The following is a 27,075-nucleotide window of genomic DNA, read 5'->3' on the forward strand; positions in this document are numbered from 1 at the left end:
TTGGATATACCTCGAGAGTTGTTGTGTGAATGCACAAGAAGTAATATTTTCACAATTCTTAGTTATTTGTCAGTTCACTGTCAGTGATTTCAAAGAGCGGCACTTGTGAATGCACAAGACCTATTAGTGAAATGTCCAAAGAGTAGGTATGAAAGTTCCCATACTAGTGATGTTTTCTTATGCAGAAAGTGTGATTGTTAGGGTTGGAGTATTAATAGTTATGTTGGATCCCCAAAAGATGGTCATGTTTGTGCCCAAAGAGAGGTTATGAAATGCACCACATGATTGTGTTTGAGAGTGCAGAGAGCGAGGGACATTGGCAGCACCAAAGGTATGTGTATGGCAGGGGTCTTCAAACTGGGGGGCGGATCCCCTAGGGGGGCCTCAGGTAATCCCGTGGGGGAGGGGCAACAGGGGCATTACTGAGAGAACACTGCTTTTTTTAAGCAGAAAAACGCTTATTGCATTTTTAAAACGGTAACCTAACTTAACTTCAATGTGTAAATAAGTCTAGACATATTTAAACATTGCCATCTTAATTGAATAATTGTGAAAAATTCTTAGGGGGGCCCGGAGATTTTTTTTTTCCCACCACTGGGGGGGTGTGGCTTTATAAGGTTTGAGAACCACTGGTGTATGGGGATGCCAATTATAGGTATTAATCAAATGAGAAATAACTCACAAGCTAAATAATTGGGATGGGCAAAGAATGTCATAACGGGTGCCCAGTGACTGGTGCTGGGCATAACTATAGAGTGGGCTTTGTGGGTGGCCAACAAGTTGATAATTGCAGTGGCTTGGGAGTCAAGATTGATGTGACCAAAACATGCGCAAAGAGGTGCCCAATGAATAGGAATTGGAAATGGCCAGGTGTGCAATTGGAATATACCCAGTTTGCAGTTATGGGGGATGCCCAAGACTTGGATTGTAAGATGCCCAATGGGTTGCTGTTAGGGATTCAAAAATAACTGATATGGGAGTGCCATAGACTAAAGAGAATGTGTAACAATGTTTCGAAGAGTGCTATTGCAAATGCTACAAGAGTGAGTTTTGGGAAACCTAAATAGAGGATATTTAGAGGATGGCCAAAGGGGGCATTGTGGATGTAGAAAGATTTCTTATTAGTGATGAGCAAAGTGGGCATGCCCCTGGATTGTGTATGGGGGCCTAAGTGTGCGTATCGGACATACCGATTGTGCTGATAGGTTTTATGTTATGCAGTTGTGGTATAAGTTGTGTATTCTACATTCTCTACCTGAGGTTTTCAGTGAATGCTCCAGTCAGTGTTCTTATTGGATGCCTATTCTTGCATGATCTGATCCGTCCGCTCTTGTCTTTGTTACAGTTCAAGCCTGAAAGGCCTGGATGAGGAGGAGCTGGAGCATGTGATGAGGCGGGAAGGAGACCCGCGCCGGTTCCCCATTATCCGCAGCAACGATGAGCTGGAGTGTTTGTTCTCACTCCAGGAGGAGGACATGGAAGGGAATCAGGTAGGAAGAGCCGCAACATGTCTGCACGCAGAGAGGCGCAGTCAGAAAGACAGAAGAATACAGGGATCATAGCACACCACAGTGAACAATGTATAAGAGTGAGGAACTAAAATCCAGTCCAAACTAGGATTTTTTTTTAATTCTTTTATATTTTTAGCTGAGAAACGTACAGTCGTTACATAGATCACTCAATTGAATTAGCTGAGGATCTTTTTAAAAGCATTAAAGATTTATTTCAACGTGGCTTTTGGGAAAGTTTGTAAGTGTGATCTGTAAGTCATGTCGTACTTTTGAGAGTAAATGAACCATCGTACTCTTGTTCGTCCCTATGTTAAGTTTAGTTCATGCTGCATCTAGCGTTTCTAGTTCACCTACAAGCTGCGCATATCACTTAGTAAATTTAATTGAATGAAAAATACGGTACTCGTTTGGATTGGATTTTATTTGTTTTTCAGTGGTGTCCTTAGATTTTAAAATTCTTCTATGTATGTCGGCAGTCTGGAACCACACATTCACAGGAATCAAAACTAGCACATAGACCCGAGGCGAAAAAAAGCCCAACTTCAGACTCGGGTGTCATCCTTTGCAGTCAGCCCACGTCTGGAAGAAGCCATCGGGACGACGTGAACTATTCTTTCAACTTTGCACTTTCTCTAATTTCACTCTAGTGAACCAATATTTGTCACTCTGTGTGATTCAATATACGTCCTCCCCTGTGCCGCTTATGACGAACTGTGTATCAGGTCCTTTATAACTGCCCCATGCAATAGAGTAGAGACCTAGAATGGGTGCTTGCATTACAACGTAACATACAAATATTGCAGAATATTAGTCTTCAAAACAGAAAGTACGATCAAGGCTCTTAAACCGGGTGATGTTTTTGGTCGGCACCCCCGTTCTAAATAATAGTTCTAGCACTGATGCCTGTTAATGGCAGGGGTCTGAGGAAACTGGAGATGTGGAATAAAAGACTATTCCAGGCTCAAAGGGAGCATCTTAAATCCACAGTTTTATGGGTAGGCTGTATCACCAGATACGGATGTGAGTGGGAGGGGTGTTCTGTCTCCCAGATTAGGGAAAGGAAACGGCTTGACCAGTCTGGGCTAGAATGCAATCTACGGTCCTTACAATAACAGCTTGTTATTAGTTAGTGCTGTATATTTTTGAGTTGCAAATCACTGCATGTTTAGCACAGAGCATCCACTATTCGTATATCCGTTAAAGTTTGCATGGACAACGAGGCCAGGTCCATTCTGGCCTCAGCTTGCCAGAGATGACAATATTATATAATGCTGGCTGTGAAATGTTCCGTTTTCTTTCCACTGTAGGTGTCTATGTGATAGCTCTATAAAACCAAGTTTGTTAAAAAAAAGTTTCACCATGGAGCATTGAACTGAGTGGGCCATCCTGCTGACTTAGAGATGAAGAGAGCCTCATTGCTAACGGCTGTAAGATATGTATAGGCTGTTTCTTGATGCCTATGACCACTCACTGACATGTCATCCTTCCTGTCTCACAAACTGAGCTCGGTTGGAGAGCTGCATGCGGCCAGCAAGTGCAGGTGGTGCCGGTCCTCGGCCACAAACTAGTAATAAAAGCAGATTTGTTTTTTTTACTTGGAAACACTGCCTAGCAGAGCTGCTAACGGGGGCTCAGTCATCTTCTCCATATCAGTTGTCAGTACAAGCGTCAGTTAATCAAAGCATTGTCCAGCCTTTCACCAGGGCCGGACTCAGAACCCAAAGCAGTCCTTGCACATTTTGTCAGATTAGCCCCTATAGGGTGCATAGCGAACGAGCCTGACCACTAAATTGGGGCTTGGCCCCCCGACCCCCCAAAAAACTTGGGAACAAATGACAAAAATTGTGCATTCTACATCATACTTATGATTCTATATTCAATTGTGTTAGTTTTTAAAGCATAGTAAATGATGACCTTACAGTGCACCAGGATACTGCAATCTTTATTGGGGTTATTCAATGATTCCCTCACCATCACCCTCAAACAGTGCCTCTCATCTCTCCATAGCCCCTCTCTCACACGTTTCATAGCCACTCTCTTGCCAGTGTAGGGTGTTGGCGCACTTTACTTCACACACACATATAGAGACAATGAACCAAACCTTTGTAAATCAGTGTATAGAAGGTGTTGACAAAGGGGACTACAAAGTGTAAGATTCACACCTTATCCACACTGGGAGGCATTTTTTAAGAGTGCTTGGTCTGGGGAAGTGTAAACTCAGAATTTGGAACGTAACACAGTGGTTAGGGCTGACTTTACTAATAACAATATATTTCAACTCAAACAAACCCTTTTTAGCAAAATTAGGATAATCAAAGAGTGTTAAAAAACATAACTTTCTAACCTGTGCCGTACAGTTCACATCTCACTGTGCTAGATTATGATTGTAAGTTATGAACTGCACAGAAACAAAAGCAGCTCTATGATAAAAGCAGTATCCCACTGATCTATGGACATAAAATACTGTTCTGTGATCTGCATAGGACACATACTTTGTAGGAGGTATATTAACCCTCTATGCTGCTTTAGATGAGTCAAAACTGCCACTAGACAAATCCAGATCTCTCTCCAGCAGGTACATTAATCACCAGAATTATCTTGGCACATTTATTGTTGCCTGAAAACTGTACCAGCCCCCAGTAGCAAAATCAGCACCCACCCTTCCAGCTTTCCGGGTATTTGCCCAATGCCCAGTATGGCTAGTCCAGCCTTATCTTTCACACAGTGATGAGAACACAGGGAGGTTTGCTCGAACCATGGGAGCGGGTATGGTCGCCCTCCAAAGGCACACTGTGTACTCTCACCCAAGTGACGTCAGATTTCATTCTTGCACATAACTGCTCACCCTCTTTCAAGGTTTGAAACAGGCTGAACGTTGGCCACCAAAATGTGTGATTTAAGATGCTGCCTATGCAGAATGCTGTAGGCTACTTATGTTAATATTTTAAAACACTGCAACCACATCCATTATGTGCTACAGCGCATAGACATGGGTGAATGGAATCGGGGCAAGCAGAGCAGACCCTAGTCACTGATTATTTGGGTCCTGGCCAAGAGACATGCCTATGAAAGAAAATTAATGTGAACTTGTGTAATGTAAATGTGATAATGTAAAGTGCTCTAATACCTTTGGGTCAGGTCAAATATGCACTAGATAAAATGCCACACAAAAAAAGAAATAGTACCTCAATTGCAGCACAAACAGCCGATAGACATTAATTAAAATAAATCAATGTGCAGTTGGTCTATGGACCACATAAAGAACAGGAAGTGATCCAGGAAGTGACACGTTGCATGTGCTGCTGAATTAGAAGTCAGCAAGAAGAGTGATAATGATACCAAAAATGGTAAGTAACTGGGAAGCTAAAAGCCCCTTTTTTACTTTTTGTTTTCTTTTTTATTTACACAAAAGATCGTCACCATAGTGACATCGTGACAGCGCATGCACGCTGTCTGGTTGAGAGGCCAAGAAGTGAAAGATTTATGTTAGAAATAGGTGTATGGCTTCTAAAAGAGTTACCTTTAGATGTATCATAAAAGTGAGAGTTAGGTTTCGGACAGAGCGAATGTTCTGGTTAGGTTTAGAGGCTTGGAAAAGAACATTAAAAAGTGTTAGTATTAGAAAAGTGGTTGAGTTAGTATTAATATTTGTGCAATGTGCATGGTTAGGGCGCAAGGAGTAAGGATTAGCGGCTAGGAAAGGAGTGCTGTTTATGGTAAGTGAACGGAATGGGGTAATAAGTTGGGATATCAGTTGTGCAGGAAGTGAGGCCTGCATAAGGTACAGATCCAGAATTGTCACAATTCTGGGAGCCAATGTGCCCCATTTTAGCACCTAACTCCCTCGGTGAAATGAAGCCGAGCAGTTCAAGGCCTCCTCAGGCGAGGTGGTGTGGGCCAGAAATAACCTTTCACTGCAACACAATAATAACGCTCAATAAATAATTGTCCAGTCAGTGCTTTTCCTTTGGAAAAGGGAAAGTACATTTATTACACACACACTACTAAATACTATACATTAATTTAAAAATGTATACATCAGGGAGATGGAATTACCTTTGGTAACCTTCTGAAATCACATTTGGCCCATAGTGAGTCATGACCCCAAAATCACAGTACCTCCTCCCCCTTCTAAACCAGGTAGAACACCACAACTAGACTTACTCATTTCTCTGCCCCACCATGCCCCAAAGCACCGGCAAAAAAGTAAACTCTTGCAATTGGAAATCGAGAAGTCCAAAACTTCTCTTTTTTTAAACTAGTTCCGTGCATAGTAAAGATGTGACAGATCGACATTTACCAGTTTTGTGGTGCATTAACTTCTTGCACAGATAAGTGTCACTGATGTGCCACCAGTCATCCTTGCCACTACATGCCTATTTGTGAAGTCAGAATACTGAAGAGCACTCACCCTGTAAAAGCATGACACATAGTTTCATTTTAAATGTTTGTCTACTTGCTAAACAATATGTTAGAAATGGGGTCTTTGGTTGGCAGTCAGGTTACCCCCTGTCCAAGCAAGGATCCTTGCGCTAGTCAGGGTAAGTCGCACAAAATCCAAATTATCTTGTGCTCACCCTCTAGAAGCTTGGCACTGAGCAACCAGGCTTAACTTAGAAGGCAATGTGTAAAGTATAAAGTATTTGTGCAATAAATAATGCAATAACACAGTAGAACACCACAAAAATACACCACACAGTGTTTAGAAAAATATATAATATTTATCTGATAAGATGCAGGTCAAAACTATTAAAATGCAATAAGTATATGTTGAGATATCACTGGAAAAGTGGTATAAAGTGTCTTTAGTCTCTTAAAAGCAATAAATGTCTCTTTCAAGCACAAAGTACCTGGTTCGCGTTCAAAATCTCCGCAAAGAACCACAGAGGAGGAGATGCGTGGAAAACAAGGAGGTGTGCGTTGATTTCTCTGGCCGCACACGGCAATGCATCGTTTAGTTTTCATGCAGGGACGGCTGTGCATCGATTTCTGGCGCTCAGTCATGGATCCTCTTCGGGTTGCAGGTTTTTCAGATGCCCCGGGGACGATGCGTGGACTTCGGGCACTGTCATGACGAAGTTACAGGGGCTGCTTCAATCCGGTGGGCGTTCCGTGGAAATTTCTACCACCCTGCAGGCGCTGCATCGATTCCTCTCTGGAAGTCGGGCAGCGTCATTCTGGCTCAGATGTGCGTCGATCCAGTGGGCCGTGCGTCGAATTTCCAGTTGCTACGCTGGCGCTGCATCGATCTTCTCATTGCAAAGTTGGGCTGCGTCGTTCCAGTTCGGTGTGTGGTGAATTTTTCACCACGATGCAGTCTGTGCGTCATTTCTGGCAGGCTGTGCGTTGATTTTCGTCACACAAGGAGTCCTTCTTGTAGAGTCTGTTTGGTCCTGAGACTTCAGGGAACAGGAGGCAAGCTTTATCCAAGCCCTTGGAAAGCACTTCTCACCACGGCCAGAGAGCAGCAATGCAGCAGTGCAACAGCAAGGCAGCAGTCCTTCACAGAAAGCAGTCAGGTGAGTCCTTTGGGCAGCCAGGCAGTTCTTCTTGGCAGGATGCAGGTTCTGGTTCAGGTTCTCTTCTCCAGGAAGTGTCTGAGTTGGTAGGGGCAGAGGCCCTGTTTAAATATCCAAATGTGCCTTTGAAGCGGGGGAGTCTTCAAAGAGTGGCTTAGAAGTGCACAAGGTCCAATTTCAGTTCAATCCTGTCTGCCAGGGTCCCAGTAGGGGGTGTGGCAGTCTTTTATGTGAGGGCAGACTACTGTCCTTTGACATGTAAGTGTCAGGCCCTCCACCCTCCCAGCCCAGGAAGACCCATTTAAAATGCAGATGTATGCAAGTGAGGCTGAGGATCCTGTGTTTGGGGTGTGTCTGAGTGAATGTGCAGGGGAGCTGTCAGCTGAACCCAGCCAGACGTGGATTGTAAGGCACAGAACTATTTAAGTGCAGAGAAATGCTCACTTTCTAAAAGTGGCATTTCTAAAATAGTAATATTAAATCCAACTTCACAAGTCAGCAGGAGTTTGTTTCACCATTCTGGCCATACCAAATATGACTTTCCTACTCCTTTCAGATCAGCAGCTACCACTCAAACAGTATATGAGGGTAGTTCCAATGTTAGCATATGAAGGTAGCAGGCCTCACAGCAGTGTAAAAACAAATTTAGGAGTTTTACACTGCCAGGACATGTAAACTACACAGGTACATGTCCTGCCTTTTGCCTACACATCACCCTGCCCCATGGGTTACTTAGGGCATACCTTAGGGGTGTCTTATATGTAGAAAAAGTCGAATTGGCAGTGACCCTGCACACACAGGCCTTCCAATGGCAGGCCTGAGACAAGGTTAAGGAGCTACTTAAGTGGGTGGCACAATCAGTGCTGCAGGCCCACTAGTAACATTTAATCTACAGACCCTGGGCACATATAGTGCACTTTACTAGGGACTTTTAAGTAAATTAAATAATCCAATTGGGTATGATCCAATGTTGCCATGTTTGAAGGGAGAGAGCGTATGCACTTTAGCACTGGTTAGCAGTGGTAAAGTGTGCAGAGTCTTAAAACCAGCAAAAACAGTATCTAAAAAGTGGAGGGAGGGAGGTGAGCAAAAATGTAGGGGTGACCACCCTAAGACTGTCAGGTCTAACACAATAAAAAGTCAGTTTCACTAACAATTTTGTTTGTGAAATATTTCAGTCAAAAATCATCCTTCTGTCTGGTGCATCACTCTATTGTTTGTGTTGGTTTCCTCATTTTCAGCTTGAGTGTAATCTGTGCACCTTTTTGATATGGAGACCATGGCCACAGGTAGTCCTTCTCAGTGGGTGAAGGTGGAAGTTTTTGTTTCAAGTGATAGATTTCTTTCATACTGAACTGTTGTCATTGTTTCCGTCTTTCTGAATATCTTTATGCATCTGTGGGCCTTCTCTGCTGTTTTCCTGTCACAACTTGTTTGTGTTTCCAATAGTGTCATTGCAGGATGAGCTCTGCAGCTCCTGATAGGATACCCCTTCTCCATTCATGAGCCGTTCTGCCTTTACCGGCTTCAGGCATTCAGAGTACTTGAATGTTTATGTATTTGGATTGTTTGACATTCTAGATTAGCTTTTATTCCATCTCCTCACTATGTCGGTGCATGCGTCTGTTGTGAGGGCAGGAGGCTAGGACACAGTGAAAGAGGCCCTGCATGTAATGGAGCCGCATCCGGGGCTAGGACGTTCATGCCTGCAAGCGTGATACTACAGTAGGACTCAGACACCTTCGCAGTAATTCAGGACACCTGCTTCCTGGCATGTCTGAAAAGGTTGTCCAGATATTTGTGAGTCTAGTGTGTGAGTCACCTTACCTAAAAGGGTTGGTATTTTTCCTGAAAAATATGACGAGAGTGGATGGAGGTAGTGCTGCGACCTTGCATTAAAATTAGATTGTAGGTACATAATGGAGAAAGAGCCTGTGGTTGAATCAGGGCTGGCCTTGTGGATCAGGCAGAGACCTTTGAAGTAAGTTCATTGAATTTATGTGGAGCTAGTCTAAGATGTCAAGGCTGGGGCTACATGTTTGCTGTGTATCAAAAGACAGCTCATGTTGGTGGGGAGGGTGTGTAGTTGTTGAAGCTCAGTTACCAGTGAGACTGACCTAGATGTCATTGTGGTAGGCCACAAATAATATTATTAGTATTACAAGTGGAGCAGTAGTTGAATGATTGCCTGTGGTGGTGCAGGTGAAACAAAATACTTTTACAAGGACATTGAAGTGTTATTTGAAGGAGAGGGAGCCAATGAGCATGACGTTTTTGTTGCAAACCTTTCTCTCTTGTCCGGAGCTTTTGTCTGCTGAGCTGTATAGTTCAGTCACAGCCTGGAAGAACACATTTCTGGGGAATAGGAAACAGTGTCAGGAGATCCAAATCCGGACAGAACACTGAGGAGCAGAGATCAACAGATCACACGTGTTTTCTGAGCCTCCGGTGTGGCGGTACATAATGTTTAGGAAGTTACAGCAGGCTTATGGTAGAGTGGTAAGGCAGATGAATCTAAGCATCTTTGTGAACAAAGTTCATATCTTCAATATACTTTTTTTTTCCAATGCACTGGTCGCTATTGGCAAATAGAAGGAACAGGAACCAACCAGAGATCTTGAGAACCAAACTAGCCTGTCAGGTCTTACAGGGATTGCATCCCTAGCAACAGTGAGAAAGGTTTACTCTCTGTAAAGCCAGTAACCTCTGTACCACGATTAAGAAAATGTGATTGTGACAGATAAAACAATAGCGCAGACTTGGTGTTTTCTCTCATTGCTTAAACTTTTTTTCTGAGTCGGGCATTAGGCCTTTGCACAATTAAGACGCCGTACTCAAAAGAGTCGGAACTCTTTGAACAGTGAATTAGTTTTATTTTTCTGCTCCTGTCTTCTGAATTGCTGGTTTCCTTGTTAACCGACATCTCCGAGACGGACCAATAATCTTCAAAAGGGGAGCTGTCTTTTCTTTAATTTCAACTTAGTATCACTTAGTATCTTTTATATGTATTCTTCTTTTCTGTTTCTTATTTACCAATAGGACAGTACTACTCTTTGGCCTACAATACAACAATGTCTAGTTGCAGTAGCTAACTTGGGTAAGGCACCTGCTCGCATCGCTGAGAGACTCCTGCCTCTTTCATAGGGCTAGGTCTCGTCGGGTTCTATTGACTGCATAGTAGTTGTAATTGCGTACAGAATCCCCACAACTAATTGAAAGGAAGTAAGGATGCCTGCAAACCTAAATTGGCTTTAAGCAGGCTTCCTTCTCCTTAAGTCATTTACTACCATTGTCAAAATGCTGCAAACAGTGCAGATTCCTGATTTCAATTTAGCAAAATATTCCCGATTCATCTTCAGCAAAATCTGGTATCAATTCAGGAGAATAAATGGTGCATCACCCCACATTCTGCACCCCTCAATCTCTGGTGCAGGCCAGGCTGGGAGGTCTGGACTGTGCCACTCTTATCAGGTTCTTGTCTCATCCATAGACCTGTTCCTCAGAGGTTGCGCTCTCCTTCTCTTCACTTGTTAAAGATCCACACTAGCTAAAAGTGTAGCCTGCTAGCCTGCTGTGAGATCATTCTGTTTGTGTACAAAGATGAACTGAAACATGTCGAGTTGTGGGGTGACTCCCTGATTGTCTATCTTCTAAAAACAACCTTTGGGTTTCAAGGAAGGAGGGGATAGAAAACCTTTAGTGGAACCCCTCATGGTCTAAAATGATGTCATACTCAGCTGTTTTAAGGCACCATTGCTCTTCTTGCGTATTGTGGCACAAATCACTCCCACACAGAATTTATTGTGCAGATCTGAGACTTCAAGTAACTTTCTATACCTGAATCTCAAAATACTATTTTCAATCCGTTCACGTAGTTTACAGCATACTGCCGCCCCAGTGCAGAATGTTGACAACTTACTAAAAAATACTTCAGAATGAAAGGTCCACAACTGGTAAAGAGGAATTAGAATGAGTTTTAAGTGTTCATCATTATAACAACACCTTAGATAAAATGATGATCTACGAACCTTTTGTTGAGTTGAAGGTTTGTTGCTTAAGAATTTAACACACTAAAAAACAACTGTAAAACATACATTTTATAGAAATAAAGACTACACAAATTTTTTTTCTCCAAAAAAGCAGAAAACAATAATTATGTGCAGTTTGTGACCACCTGGATTTATGTAAGTGCCCCATCGCTATGGGATGGGATACAATCTTGATTACTTTAAGGCTCAGGAGGCGGAGGATATATATCCTTTTATACAGTCCCTGCTGGTGCCACTCAGTCTGCCCCACCTTTCTGATGCCACGTGACGGTCCCTTACTCAGTTACTCTGTACCGCCAGTTCGTAGTAAGCACGTGCAACCCTCTGATGCCCCTGATACATTTCCATTATGCGTCACAGGTTTCGATACATTGTTCTCGACACACCCTGACACTCATACCAAGCCCCCTTCAGAATTAGGCACACATACGTTACACTCCAGGACAAATGTTTTCACTCAGTCGCCCAGCACTCATGAGACACAGTATTATGATGATGAGTTTGGGAAAGAGGGAGCGTGTGGGTTTTTTCGGGGTTATGATGTTGTGGTGAGATAGCCTTATTCCACCTCACTGTTATATGCTTTGTTGCTACCGATTTGATACATGCCACGCTCCGGTTACGCTGATTTGCTATTTTTTTCTCCATTTTGTGGTCTGTGTAACATAATAATGGATCTAATATCAATGCCGACTGTCAGTCCTACTGCTTGGCTGCTGTACAGCTCACAGTGACATGTATGTTATGCTTATGATTCACCAAAATGCAATAATGTTTGTGATTAAAAAATGTGTAGTTTGTGAAGAGGTTGTAAAATGTCATGCTTACTATATTTTGAGAACATTTTGAATTGTGAATAATAGATTTGTTACAACTATTTAAATTCTGAGCAGAGGTTTCATTAGCAGTAAAATTCCCTCCTGCGTTGATTCTTTTTTCACCCACCTAGGTAATTACATCACTGCATGAAATTAAATCAACCAGATTAAATAAACAACATCGGCAGGGAAAGTTTTAACAAATGTCCAAAACTTCAATGTACAACATTAGATTTTTAGTCTATGAAAACAAAAATTACAAGAGGCTTCTCAGATACAGTGGAAGTATATGTCCCCAAGACGTGGACACTTCAAAATACAAATTAAGTTATTTAGTTGTAGAAATGATTAGAAATCCATTGTTAATGCATTTTCTAAGGCCATCTGCATTTGACAGTGTTAATCAGTATGTATTTTGGATTCAGGTGGGTAAGATTATATGAAACTAAGATTTTAGTAGAAGGTTGTTCACAAATGGCCATAACATAACATGCAGAGTTTTGCAACAGCCAAAATTAATGAGCTAGGAAATTGGGGTGTATTACAAACTTGCCTTTTTGAAATGGATATGAAGACTTTTCTGTTACCAGGAGAAATTCCACAGCTTGGGTCCACTCTCTTAGAAAGATTGTGCGAGGGTCCTTTTCTATCTGAAAATTGAGTAGTCAAATGTAAGGGTGTGTGAGCTGCATAGTTTCCACTGTCCACCTGAGGCCACCAGTTTATTGGTTTGGTAACCTGGAGTCTCCAAGAGGACAATTTTATGAATAATGCAGGAAAGCTCATGAGTACTTGTCAATTTGATTGGGAATCAGTTCTGGAAGGCGAGCAATATTTTAATGTTGTCCTCCTTCAGTGACCAGTTTCACAGCAGCGTGTGGGTGCAGCGTTCAGGTAGTGAGACTTTATTTAAATCTTTCATTGGCTAGGAGCGTTGAGATTTTTGTCCAATGTGGGGATCAAGTGTTTTGTGCAATTAGATGAGAAAGGCAGCATTCCAGGAGGTTAAGAGCTCAGCAAAAATGTTAGTGGGGTTGGGCAGTTCTTGGGGACCGGGGAGAGATGAGAGGTCAATCATATTTTCTTCTCTTGAGGAGTTTAATTTGGGTTTGTGATGGATCATCCAATATCCTGTGATGGCTACTTTCATGAAAAGCTATGTGGCATCAGTGTAGAAGTGCTTTTAGTGGAGGACCAAGGGATTCCTTGTATACGTTGAAGAGGGATGGCAGAGTGTAAAACCTTGAGGTGCATCCTTTTATAGATTTAAAGTGTTGAAGTGGAGTTTCAGATGTTTATGCATAAACAAGAATTCTGAAGCTGTGGAGTGAACAAGCTTAGCACCACTCTCCTGAATACCATCCTATTATTGAGAATCTTCAAAGGGTCCATTCTGTTAAAAGCAAAAAGTGTGTCCTTCACTCACTCTTTCATTATCAACTTTCACCAATATTAAGAAGTCCAGAAAGTCTCTTTGTTTAATGATGTCTCGTCGGGTTGTAAAACCTATTGTGACATTGTTCATCAGAAAGCTCCTTTAAAAGCATGGAAGTTATTGGCAGTGCCCTACGCTGTTGAACGCAGAGCAGGATGAAAAGGCAGAAGCCCCATTTTCCAAGGATAAAGAGGGCATGATCTATAATGTATTGCATGACAGTCTTGGAGCTGCAGCCTAGCCCGAAGTCGATTGGAAATCAGGGCAGGTTGTTTTCAGCTATTAATTGTGTAGGCTTGTTTTAAACACAGCTTTTTGCATATTTGCCTTGGAATGGTAGTTTAATATCACTTGCTAGCGATTCATATAATCAAGATCAGCTCCTGCTTTCATCAAAGGTAGAGTCGCTTGCCCCTTTTTTACACAATCGAGGCACCACTCTGAGAAAGTGATGTAATGCATTTATTCGGGTGATCCAGAACAGTATTAGGAAAATACTCATTTCTTGGATGATAGAGGCTGATAAAGGGTAAGCAAAGTGGGCAAACAGTCTCAATTTTACAATGGTCATGAAGAATTCTGTGTGCGAATACTCTCTCATGTCAGACCAGGTGGATCTAGATTTTTGAATTGGCTTCATCTCTATTATTAATGGGCATGGGGTTGCTATTGGGTTGGTTGAGTGCTTTCTCAAGTCAAATAGTTTTTAGGGTGATTTCGGGCATGGTTGAACTCTGCATGAATTAAAGAATCTTTGTCCTAAACTAATACATTTTTTGTGTTCTAACTTTCATTTTGGTGTTTTCTTTTTGTTTTGTTTTTTATTTCTTAACCTAATTAGGGAGCAACATTGTTTCCTGTACACTAAGGGATTTTTGTATCCTGGTTATTTTGCGTGTGAGCCATCGAGCAGGGGGCTTTGGTTCTAATGGTTTGTTTTTGTAAAACAAACTCCTCTATGATCAAAGTCGGGTTCTCTGTTTATTGATCGGTCAAGTCATGGAACACCTGTGTAGTAGGTATGCCTTAAAGAGCCTTGAATGCTCTTGCTCAGATTGAAGCTAGATTGATGTCTTTGCATTCTCTCCCCATTGATTGGGTTTCTTCTATTGGGCATTGTTCGGTAGGAGATGAGGGAATATAGTACCAAGAATTGATCTAATCGGTCTACAGGAGTGAGAAGATTTGCTTCAACTGTTTCTTTACTAGCAATTAAGAGGTGTGGCCTAATAGAGCATTACACATGGTCAGCGCTGTCTAGAAATGCAGAAAGCCATGAGTTGCAAGAGAATTATTAGTCTCCAAAATGTAGGCTGACATAAAAAAAAGTGATTGGGAGAAGATATCTACATCTCCATGATTCTGCCATCTGTCCAAAAAAAAGTTTAACTGTCACCAGGAAGAAGGTAAATAAGGTAAAATGTTATACAGATTCTATTCGCTGTTTTAATTTCAGTTCAGAGGCATTCAAAGGTAATAACACATTTTCTTAAATATTTGCATTAAATTGAATCTATGAATTATCGTTAAACCTCCATCTTTTCTCTAGATCCTATCTTGGTGAATGATTGAGTAGTCTGGGGGTACAAGTATCTCCCAAACTGGTTGAAAGGTGTCACTGGGCCTTGTCTCCATTAGGAATAGAATGTTTAGATTGTTACTAGTGACAGGGTCTCCAATCGCCAATCTTTGTTTAGCAGTTGATCTGCATTTTTTGCAGAGTGAAAGTGTAAAAGAATTGAAAGTCAGCAGTACTGTGTACTTGTTGGTGTTGAGAGTTGAATTTTTATACCATTGCTCAAGTTGCAGCCGCTTTTGTTGAGTGTTTGAGATGTGCTTTGTCACTGTGGATGATGGGGGTTTGAGGCATTCTTGAGAAACACTGCTGGAGGAAATAGAACCATAATTATCTGGAGATACTTAATAGCTATCACAGATAAGGCCAGGCAAGGCAGTGCTTAATATGTAAAACATAAATAAATAAATGCCAGGCCCCCGTCAGGAGGCCGCTGCAGCTTGCACCACGCATTGCCCTTTCCAGCATCACCAATGACAAAACCAACACAGCTACTCTCCATCACACCCTACAAGTCTGATAATTCAGACAATTCCAGGTTCCCAGAGCTATAAGAATGGCGTGGGTGGCAGGTATAGTCATTTTAATGTATATTGAATTAATGAACAACTGTTGTGTTCATCTTAGTAATTTAGACAAACATCGACACCATGTGGCAGACTATCATGCCGGTGTTGACAACTAAGTGCCGGTGCCCGGCACCATAAACCACTGGCTCAAATTAAGCGCTGGTACAATATGTTAAGATGTGTTTCGCAACCTTCCATTGTAACTGTGGGGATCAAGGAGTCACAATTTTACAGTGCGTTCTAGACAGAGCAAGGCTGTCTTGTGTCTCTCAGAGGTTCATTTCAATTATTAGCCTATATAGAATTGATAACTTGCCTTCAGGACCGATGCAGAACCATTTTGCTAGTGTTCAATAATGATAAATGCAACATAAAAAGCCACGAAAATCGCAATTGTTATGCATTTCTGGCAAAGCAAAAAGCTTTCTAACTATCGTGAAGTTGAAAAGTTTTTCATAGACCATTGCAAACGTTGTAAATAAAAGATTTATATACCATAATTTTATAACCAAGGAAGGTTTACTCTGCATTTTATATGGAACAATTAGAATTAGGCAAGAGAGGCTATTGTGTCTTGGTACAAAACCATAGCCAGGCTGCAGATTACTTGTTGGTTCTAATTTGGGGGCGTTTTCAAAATATATTCTTGATTATGAATAGTCCAAAGGTGAGATCCTCAGAATTAAGTATTAAGATTTTAGTTTTGGGAGATGTTCAACCCCTTTAGTTGCTTTCTTTGGAGAAAAGAAGCCCGAGCAGGGATTTACCCTAAGGGACCCCTCATTTGGCAGTTTGCTAGTTAGTGGGAGCAGAGCAATAGACACAAATTGATTGTATATAATAAGGCAGAAAAATTTGGTTGTATCGATTTCTGAGAAAAGTGTTTTTAAAGAATATGAGCTTGTAACATTTTGGAGTAGACAGTCCCTGCAGTTTTGAAGATCAGGTTGAACAGGGTTCTTCCAGAAGCATGAAATTGGTGCATATTCACTTTTTTTTGTTAGTTGTGGTAGGATTTGCTGATAAGCGATTCCTCCAATCAAAGTATTTGGAGACAGGGAGAAATGATTATCTTCCTTTTTGAAGCAGTATTGGCAAAGGCAGAATTTTTATGTGTTTTTCTTTTTTTGCTGTTTTATGATCTGAGAGACCATCTACTATCAACCACTGACTGCAATTAGAGGAAAGATATACTGGTTGCACATGCCTTTTCAGCTCTTGCTCATCAGGGCAGCTGTCTGCCAGAGCTTTGTCACAGTTAAAAAAAAATAAAAAATACACATAATCCAGTGTGTTTCTGTAAAGTAAATTTCTCTCACCTGATGCTACTGGCTGCTTAGTGTATTGTTATGCCTCGTAGGGAGTGCTTCAATTGCAATGCAAGTGGGGACTACTACAAAGAGTCACTACACTTTCTGTCACTTTTATTTCTTCATGTCACAAATTGGTTAAAACATGAAGCAATCCTTTCTTTACAGAAGCATGTGAACGAAACGCATTTTAATGTATTTGTCGGGTTCGAGGGCAAGCCTGATCCAAGCATGTGAGAATGCCTGTGTTCGTATCGGTTAGTTTATAAATGGCAAATATTTTGGCGTTGCTTATTCATGGTATCCGATGGTAACTATTGAATCTACTTTGCTGCACGTACCACAGCTCCCCTGTTCCCAACACTGACAGCTCTGTTGAGAGAACGCAAAGGTGTAGCAATACAGAGAAAGATGGCGACCTCAGTTTCTCTGCATGAAAGCCCCTTGTGTATGACTTTGCTCTGCATCACTGACTGCCTTGTCGTATGTCTGTTTCAGGACCACACCAAGCGGTTCCAGACACATGGCCCTTCCAGTGCCTTCATCTGCAACTCGCTCTCCAAGTCTGTGTCCATGAGTGGCATCGATCACACCTATGCCTATCCCGATGGTAAGTCCTGCCAGGGGAGCGGTGACGCTTTTCTCATCCTTCTCACCGCCCTGTGTCAGATAGTATCCATCCTGTCACTCATTACGACTGGCATGCGTCAACCTCTGGGGAGTGAAAATGCCTCCACGCTCTCAGATGATCAACCATCCCTTATCACACCAACCACGGATAGCTGTTGGCACAGGGAACAGCGCCTCAGGGGTCATCACGCACAACAGGTAAACACTCACTACATGGAATATAAAACCAGAGGCAACACCCTTCCAACCACACACCCTACATGGTGTAGCTGGCTGCACATATAGGAAGGTGCTTCAACACTCTATGTAGGCGAAGTAAGAACTATGTAAAGGCTGCCCTGCAATAGAACACAATATAGGTTCATATGCAGCTGCCTTGGACAGATCCAGAAGAACCCGATCCATGCCAGGTTTTCAAAAGAAATAGTCCAGTTACCTTAGGTTGATAGAATACCCTGAGAATCTTGCCTAAATTATATATATTATTCACACTCGTGCTCCGAGAATAAGATACCCATTATCATACATGCATAGACCCGATTCGGGTGGGGGAGACTCTCGATTTTTGACGTGAAAAATGGCTTTATGTGGCTGTATCCCGCCTGAAATTGCCTTTCCTCCAATAGAAGTCAATGGGGGGGGGGGGGAGGGGGATACATTCTCCCTATATATTTTTTAAGCTCCCATTTTCCTCTTCTAAAATGTTGGCATGTATGCATTATCAGATTCTACATGCGTGTTAGTGAAAGGTGAGTTTAGGGTATTCGATGAATATTGGAGTGTGGGACCGTGTGACTTTTCACTGCTTTCTAACTGATCAGACATGCAATTGGTTACATTTTCACAAACCCTTGACTTGTGAGATAAAATTGATTTAACTGGGGAATGCTACTCTTCCCCAGACCATCTGAGAAGCTTTTTGGACTTTCTCCACCAGAGGGCGGGCTCAGATCACAAAAACACATCGGGCTTTATACCATCTGTGAGTCCTCTGTACTTACGAATATAGTATTTTTAATTAGGGAGGGGTTATGTGAGGTAAACATAATTACAGGGCTGATTCTTTTCTTGGGTCTCTGGAAAAAGAAGGGGACTCGGCCACCCAGGAAGATAGCTTAGTAGGTTGTTGCACCAGCTGGGGAACCTGTGCAAATTGCACAAAATCACACAATTGAATCCCGGTTGAGGATTCGATTGTGAGCTCTTTAAATGAAAGAGCTACACAACTTTCAACACACGTTTATCTTGCTATGCAACCTCAGCATTTCAATTCCAAAATGTCTCAGCAGAGCTCTGAATATGCGGAAACTCCGGCATATTGTATTCTTGGGTGGAGTTTCCGCCAAAGCCCTGCCTTCTGTGTCTCAGTGCTGTGCTTAGTTGATTTCAGCAAATTACATTGTTTTCTTGTGCCTTTAAGGGGCCGAGTCGGACTCATTTTGAAAAATAAATGCTCCATAACTCTCATTTTACCGTCGGTGTGTAAGACAGGATTTTTACCATTATCTTTAGTTTTGTTTCTGTAAATCTGTTTATTTATCCATGACTGTCCATGAACCGAGTTCTGGCTTCCCTGACTGGTTAGCTTTCAGAAGTGGGCAAGGGGACACCTATAGTGCTGCCGGACTACTAACAAATAAAGTTGGCTAGTAGAACCCATACACCATTAAAATGGTGTAAATATAAAAAGCATTACCAAAGCCAACAGGTCTCGCTTTTTGTTAGGGAAAGTGTTTAGTAATACATAGTTGGGTGATTTATAGGGCGTCGAGATTCTTAGAACCAAAACAGTCCATAAACAGAGAAATGGGACTATAATTTAGTATTGAGGGCAGAGAAGGACTTAATTGGTAGCACTAGCCAACAAAGGAAAAACAAACAAAATGGCTCAAAGTGGAATTAAATGCAGTTTTTGCACACAGCGTAATCTGTGTTGAATAAATTGCTTTCTAATCAGGCCTAATAATTCTGCATGAGTACACAAACATTTAACTCCCTCTGTGTTTAGTCATTCGCCTCTAAAACCTGGGACCTGATAAATGTACTGTCAAGACGGATGATACAAAAAAAAGAAAAACAGGACTGTCCCAGAAAATCCAGGATACCCGGTCACCATAACTATAATCATTGGCATTAAAGGACGACAGTGAGACACACCACAAAGCTCTGAGGCCAACTATATGCTGGCAAGACAAACAAGACCAGCGTTGTGGAGGCTGCACCCTTTGTTCCATTTCACTAAGCTTTTACAAGCCAGAGATCTCAAGCTACTCCTTGAGTAGTTCATCCAGTCAGGTTGCATTCTGGTACCTGTAGTAATGCATCTTTAAAGGTAACAACTGAACCAAAAGTGCAAGAAAGCAACTTATAAAACCAGGACATAAGTCGATATGCTCCTATGAGGCAGAAGGAAAGGTGGTGCAGGGATTGAGGATCCATAAAAACCATCTGTCTTTGTTACAATATGGGACGCACAAGAAAACATAAGAGTCTTTTTTGAAAGGTGATGCAGCATTTAGGTTTTGCCAACTTTTCCTATCAAATATTAATAGACCAAACAAGTGTTTCTATTAAATAAGCTCACAAGTGGTGCTGGAGCTGAAGGAAAAGGTTAGGAATCAGCGCGGGGTCTTTTGAGAAGCGTGTTGTTCCCTTTGTACAATATGTTGTGCTGCTTCACCGAGATACTACAGCACAGCTGGAGAGCCTTTAAAACAACTGTAATCCAATAGATTTTTATCCCCGTGGTAAAATAACCCGGGAGGACAATAGGAAACCGTGAGCTATCACTCTGATTTAAATCTGATGTGCATAGTCACCAACTCTCTACCCAAAACCTGGACATTTATCACATTTAATGGCCCCGAAAACCTGCCCTGTCTGTGTTCTGCTTCTAGCTCTACTAAAAAGAAAGGACCATAATGAAGCAACATCTTGAGCTACAATAAGCAAGCTGTACATACCCCCCCCCCTTGCTATCCTCAACAGCCTGCATGAACAGAGCAAACCTGTATCTTCGAAAAGAGTGTTATGAAAGGGGGCAGAAGAGGGAGATTACTTTGCAAGTATTGAATGTAGAAGGCACTTATAGAAATAATTTTGAGCAGTTTTTACTTTAGACAAAAGGCTAGTATTTTCACTGCATTGGTAAGAAAACATATGTGTTTGCACGTTTGAACTCTGTAAACAAAAACATCCACAGACCTAAAAACATACAATGACAGCAGAATAAAACAAATGGACGTTCATTGGCCATTAGTGAACAGAGTTGCATATTTATGACTAATTTAGTCACCAGCACTTTCTCAGCCAGCCAGAATTTTACCAATGAAAGTGTCATAATTTCAGCAAAGTAAATACATCAAACACCACATACTGGGTGTCAGTTACAAGCTACATGCCTCATCTCATATCTAGCAAAAGGACTCCTTGTTGCCCCGTCTACTAAAACGAATGTGAACAAAAATGGGACAAGGTAACCACCCTCTAAATTACCTGGCCTTGATGGGCGGCATATTCAAGCAATGTCTAAACCATGAAAATAAATGGAAGGCAATGGCTGGACCGGGCTGGCTCGAAGTCCAGCCTCCATCTCTACACTTCACTGACGAACTGATAACAGAAGTTCTTCTAGATCACTAGAGCTGCCTGCAACCACACATTAATTGATAGAACTCTGACAGGTTTTACATAGAAAACAGGGTGCACTGCCCTTTGTAAGTCAGGGGCAACGCTTGAGATGTTGTATAAAAAGAAGTAATGAGGCCTCTATTCCTGTGACGACTCTTCCTTTGTGACTGGTGTGCACCACACTTGTAACATCTGGGGCCGCATTACAGACCGTGCCCCAGGCTCCCAAAAGGCATGTGCACCTGCTTTCTGCACTCACAGGGCACTATTTTATTTCAGAAGGGACCAGCAGTTTGAGCGGCTTAAAATGAACAAAGTAATAGGTATGCAAGTATTATGGAACGTAGAATGATGGTATTTCTGATGTGAAGAAATAAACAATAAATAATGGTTCAGAGCTAGGTGGAGCAGGAGGCTCAGCTTGATCAGAGCTCCTGTAAATTAAAGTGCAGGTCAGGCAGCCTGAGGGCTATTCTGCTAATGCTACGCAGTGAGGTCAGGGCCGCCGGACCAGTCTGTTACATGTCCCTAAAGACTAAACCTACATCTAGCCCATCCCGAGCTCCAGCAGGTCTCTCTCATCCATAGGGAGTGGACATGGCCTCTGGGTTTCTATCCTGTACCGCATCCAATAGATCATAATTGCTAGTTTTTTTAAAATGGATGAACAGAGACAGTAGAGTTTGCAGCCCGACTCCATGTGAATTAGCTGTGGAGAGTCACAGTAAATCCTTCCAATACAGTTTTGTTGTTAAACAGAAGAGTGCAGTGAATCCTTACAAAGCCCCCTCTGTATTACTGATAGCACTGGCACATGTACAGCACCAGTGCTATCTTAAGAGGGTGTTCCCTCATCTGACGAGTGCGTGACCCCATGCAAATGAGGGAAACACTTTTGCTCCACCCATATTACGCATGTGGGTACAGAGGTCGCATGGATGCACCCTAACAATGTTATAAATAAGCATTGCAAGGTTATTACACAACCTGAGGGCGCCTTCTGGAGGGGAAGAGGTGGTCTCTTGACCTCCACCCACCCACCAGACATCGCCCTCGAGGCGGGTGCCGTCACTCAATGCTCTGGCCTTTAGGGTGATTTCACTGCCCCTTGAACGCGCAGGGCAGGTGCCAACTGCACTGTGAAATGAAGACCAGCTGCTTCTGTCAGTCCACCATTAACAAAAACCCTGCCCCTTGGGCAAACTGAGTTCACAGTTGCCTAGGGGGCAGCAAACCATCATTAGCAGGGCAAGCTCTTCCTGATTGCACCGTCTCACCTACTTAAAGGTGCACTGTGGTGCAAACCGAGACAGTCCACCCTTACTGTAACACAGTTCCCAGATGTTAATTTGCACTGGATCAGAAGCTTAGTGGTCCTCTGGAGAAGGCGAGATTTTCCAACCCACCAGAGCTTCCAAAATGTCTTCTAGACAGGACAAGGGTAACAGGTGAGGATTACCATCTGGTAGGTAAATCAAGAAATATCCCTCATAAGCCCAGTACCTATAAAAAGAAACTGCAAAACCAGGAAGATTACTTCATAGCAGGCTTTGTTTGACATGGGGCTGATTTGCCTCCGCTCATGACAAGCTTATGGTGGCATCATAACTTTTTTTAATTTTTTTAAGGCTACTGATTTTCTAGCCCCCGTCTTTAACCCTTTCAAGTATTTAAGAAACAAGAGTGCCATAGCTGGCAGCCACTTTGATCAACTTTTCAGAATCTGCTGAATGAATGCAAACACACGTATGATAAAATAGCCACAGCTTACCTCTTCATGCTAACCACTGACATCATCCTCTCCTCAGCTTGTCGGAGAGTTTGGGGGTGGTTTAGAGCAACTGTTTCCATGACATGTCCTTTATAGGACTTTCCATCCCCTCTTGCAAAAGTTCAAAGCAGATACTGGGGGGCATAAAGGATGGCTTGCAAAAGACCCTCCCACCTGAAACAGGTTGTAAGAACACATAGGGGACACCTCCAAGATTCTGCTGTGTAGTATGTGTCCATTCCATGCTATCTAACTCTTCTGAGTCACCATCATATCTCAATTTTTTCCATCACTTTGAGACTTTGTGTTCATGCAAGCACTCTTCTCTTCTTTCTTCTTTTTGCAGATGTGTCACTGTTTGGTGCAGAGGGAAGCCTTGAAAATGGGTGAGTACCAAGTGGGCATGTCACTGGGGTGAGAGGTGAAACTTGATGTGGTAAATGTTGAGAAGGTCGGGAAGTGTTGGGATAGTTCCTAGCCCATTCCACCATATCCTTCAATTGGAGTTTTGTGCTTTAATTGAAAAAGTGTTGAAAATATAACATACTTAGTTTAATACTCGTAGAGAGAAATAGTTTTAGGCTCTAAAAATCCATTCTTGGTGCCAGTAGGATAGCGTAGTGAGTTTGTGAGCCTTTTGCCAAATAAAATATATATCGGTTATAGGACACCCATTAACCTCTAGAATCTAGTTAATTAGTGATGGTCTGAAAGGACGGAAAATCACTTAAGGCAGAGATAACCTGCTGTTAAAAATATAAACCATTATATTAAGGATGCATTGATTTAGGGGGTTCTGCCGTAGCCGATGTGGTAAAGGAGTGAATGACGTAGCATTTATTTATGGCTTCGATAACACGTGGCTGGGGCTTCTGGTGAACAGAAACCATTAAAAGGATGATGAGTTGGACATCATTGTTCTTCCCTTCCTTCCTTCAGTTTGACAGACGTTCCTCACTTTCTTTCCTTAGGACAGACATGTTTATCCTTAGCATTCTTTCTTATGTAGGAGATAATTGCCGTTACCCTTCCTTCCTCGGGCTGTGTATGTTTTTCACAACCTTCCTTCCTTTAGTTGAATATAGTTGCCTCAATCTGCCTTCTTTGAGTTGGACATACTTGCCGTTACTCTTCTTTCCTTCCTTGCATTAAACATGTTTATCCTTGTTTTTTTCCCTTGAGTTAGACATACTTGTCTTTACCCTTGCTTTCTTCCTCAAAGTAGACACTATTGTACTTATCTTCATTGCTCGAGTTGGACATGCTTGTCTTTACCCTTTCTTCTTTCCTTTCTTGAGGTTGACAAGTCTGTCCTGTCTGTGGGGATATGATAGAGGTGTGAAGTGATCCCACTCAGAGATATTGGTGTTGGCCTAGGATTTTTCATATTACAAGAAATTGTAGGTACTTAAAGGGCCATTACTGCTGCTGGCCACGAGTCAAGTGTCCACCCACAATATGATGCATGCTGAGCAGCAAAAAAGCTTGGCATTGATCTGCCTTTGTGGGCATTCATGCATCAGTCAAGTGTCAAACGCCAGCCATTACCAAATACCATCATGGTGTGGTACATTAGCCACGGCGTCAGTCTGCTTTTTACATTCCACCCCTGTCAACTCCTAGCCACAACGCCTGCAGATAGTAACTGCAACATTTCTATCAGGATCTGAGGACCATGCCAAGGTATTTATTCAAATATCTGTGAGTTACTAATGGGGATGACAATTTCTATTGGACCTATACAGAACTGCCCTCCATGACGAGTTACATTTGTTTTTTCTTCTTTTTTTACTCGGAGCAGCTCTATATCCGGGAGCTATGGACAACTCGACATAACAGAGGCTGGAGAGCAAGAAAGTGGTCGGAGGGAAGAGACCACTTTGGGAAGGACTCTGAGCTTTATTAAGAAGGTTACCAGTGGCAAGTCAAAGGTAGGAGCGTTTCCACAGTGCACCCATAAGAACCACACCCACTAACCTTTAAAAGCCCGGTCATCACAGTGGTACTGGAAGCAAACTTGCCAAGTGAACAGAGGTGGGCTTTCTCTTGGTAAGGGATTTCAAAGTAGCACTAGCAGGTTGATGCACCCTTACTGTGACCACATGCATTGGTGACTGAGAGGGCGCATTTTTGATGATGTCATAGACATATGGCCACAATGTTGCTGTTTGTGACGTCACAGAGTTCTGCTTCTGTGGAATTGTTTGTATGATGTTGCGGCTGTGAAGCTGCGTTATGATGTCATCAACTTCTCATGCAAGTGATGTTTGTTAGCCTCTCTTAATAATGATGCTTGTGATGGCAAACACATCTGTTGCAGTGTTAGCTGTCATGTTGTAATCCTGTGTGTCTATTGATATTGGTAATGGTGTAAGTGTTTGTTATTGGTGATGTTTGTGATACCTTAAGCTTTTGTTACTAGTGATACATTTGGTGATGCCATAGAACTCTATCACTGGGAGTAAAGGTCTTGTTGATTTCACATGCTGTTGCCATTTCTAATAATAGACATTTATGCCATCACCGACATAGTAACAGAGTTAGATGGCATCAGCCATCCACCACTGTTAAGTGTTCTATTGCATCATGCTCTTTGTCACTAGTAACTGAGGTCTCTGATATCATAAACATTGTTATTCAGATTGGAACACATGGAATGGTGATGCAGTTTATGATCTCATATTCGAATCTGAATAATAATGTTTGTGATATCATAGACCTCGTGATGCTATAACTCTGTGGTGATGTTGATATTTTTGTGATTCCAGATCTGCCAACTTCAATAAAAATCTCACCATGTGAGGAGAAGGGGTGGGGTCTTGGATTGTGGGAGGGCTCTTGCTGAGAAGTATCTAAGAAGCAATTTTGCCCCCACCCTGGCGCCAAGCCCCCGCCTATAAAAATAAAATAAAAAAGAATTAAAAAGAGCTTGCTGTTGCAGATGCAGTGGGGTGTTTCCACGCCCATTAATGGACACTGGCAGCTAAAAGCCTTCAAAAACGAGCTAAAAACCACAGTTAACAGTGTTTTTCAGCTCTTTTTCCTTGCTTTGTGATATCGGCCCCTCACTTGGGTGACCGTGTGATGGGGGCAGATATCGTCTGTAATATGGTGGCACCTTGTGAGTTGGCAGGTGTTTGATTCCATAGGTGTCTCTTGATTGTGATGGTTTCTGTGTTTCCGTAAGCCTTTTTGATCAGTGGGGATGTTGCCATAGACCTCAGCTGCTAGAGATGTTGTTGAGGGCACCACAGACCTCCGTTACTAGTGACTATGTTGATGATTTCACAGACCTCCGTCTGAGGTTAGTGATGCCATATACTTCTCTTTCTTTATGATGTGTGTCACACCATACATCTGTGTTTCTGGTGATGGTATTATTGATGCCTTCGAGCACTGCTACCTATGACGATGAGTGATGTTACTAGTGATGTTGTTTCTGATGCTATAGACCTCTCTTACTGGTAATGATGTTTCTGAAGTTAGACTACTCTAACTTATGGTGACATTTCTGATATTACAGACGCTCCCACTAGTGATGATGTGTCTTATGCTATAGACCTCTCTTACTAGTGAGGGTTGATGACATAGACCTCTGCTATTAGCGATGATGTTTGTGATGTTATTGACGTCTATTTCATTGTGATCTCAGTGATGGGATAGGCAGACCCTTGTTAATAGTGCGTCTATCTGTGATGTCAAGGGCCTCTGCTAGTGGAGGGGATGCTAGAGGTGCCTCGTGTATCTGGTGCTGCTGCTGATGTTGGTGAAGCAATGTACTGGTGTTACTAGTAATGGGCATTATAAGGCTTTAAACCTCTGTTACTAGTGATGATGTTTCATTTCACAGGCCTCTGGTAAGAATCGTGAGTTGTGTAACGCCATTCAATTCTGTTGCGAATGATGATGCTGCTGTTGCCGTAAATTTCGCTTCCTAATGATGATGAGTATGATGCTGTATCTCTATTACTACTGTCGGTGCTTCCGGTGCCATCCACCTGTGTTCCAGGGATGCTGATTGCAGTGACACATACCTCTATTACTGAAGACGTTTGTGAACAAAAGAAACTTGAAAATCATTTTCAATCTGCTAATTGTGCTCATTTGTGAGCAGTGAACCATTAATCAGAGTCCTATTAAAGAAACGTTACTTCTTGCCCCTCGCCTGTCACTACCTTGCACTTGTGAGGTGTTCTTTTAACCACTTTTCAACGTATTCACAAAGGTTCCAGATTTTTGTCTTTGTGTTAGCTTGGA

General features: G+C 42.2%; 1 protein-coding gene across 5 annotated transcripts in view; it reads left to right on the forward strand.

Annotated features, from left to right (window-relative positions):
• The window catches only part of ARHGEF2 (Rho/Rac guanine nucleotide exchange factor 2), a 575,049-nt gene that overhangs the window by 238,975 nt on the left and 308,999 nt on the right, over positions 1-27,075 (forward strand). For all 5 annotated transcript variants that reach the window (XM_069217923.1, XM_069217927.1, XM_069217926.1 and 2 more), the window contains exons 3-6: positions 1,346-1,490; positions 17,286-17,397; positions 23,165-23,204; positions 24,620-24,749. In XM_069217923.1, coding sequence (XP_069074024.1) covers positions 1,346-1,490; positions 17,286-17,397; positions 23,165-23,204; positions 24,620-24,749 — 427 coding nt within the window. The remainder of the gene's footprint in view (positions 1-1,345; positions 1,491-17,285; positions 17,398-23,164; positions 23,205-24,619; positions 24,750-27,075) is intronic.

The sequence above is a fragment of the Pleurodeles waltl genome, chromosome 12, assembly GCF_031143425.1.
Source record: "Pleurodeles waltl isolate 20211129_DDA chromosome 12, aPleWal1.hap1.20221129, whole genome shotgun sequence".
Lineage (NCBI taxonomy): Eukaryota > Metazoa > Chordata > Amphibia > Caudata > Salamandridae > Pleurodeles > Pleurodeles waltl.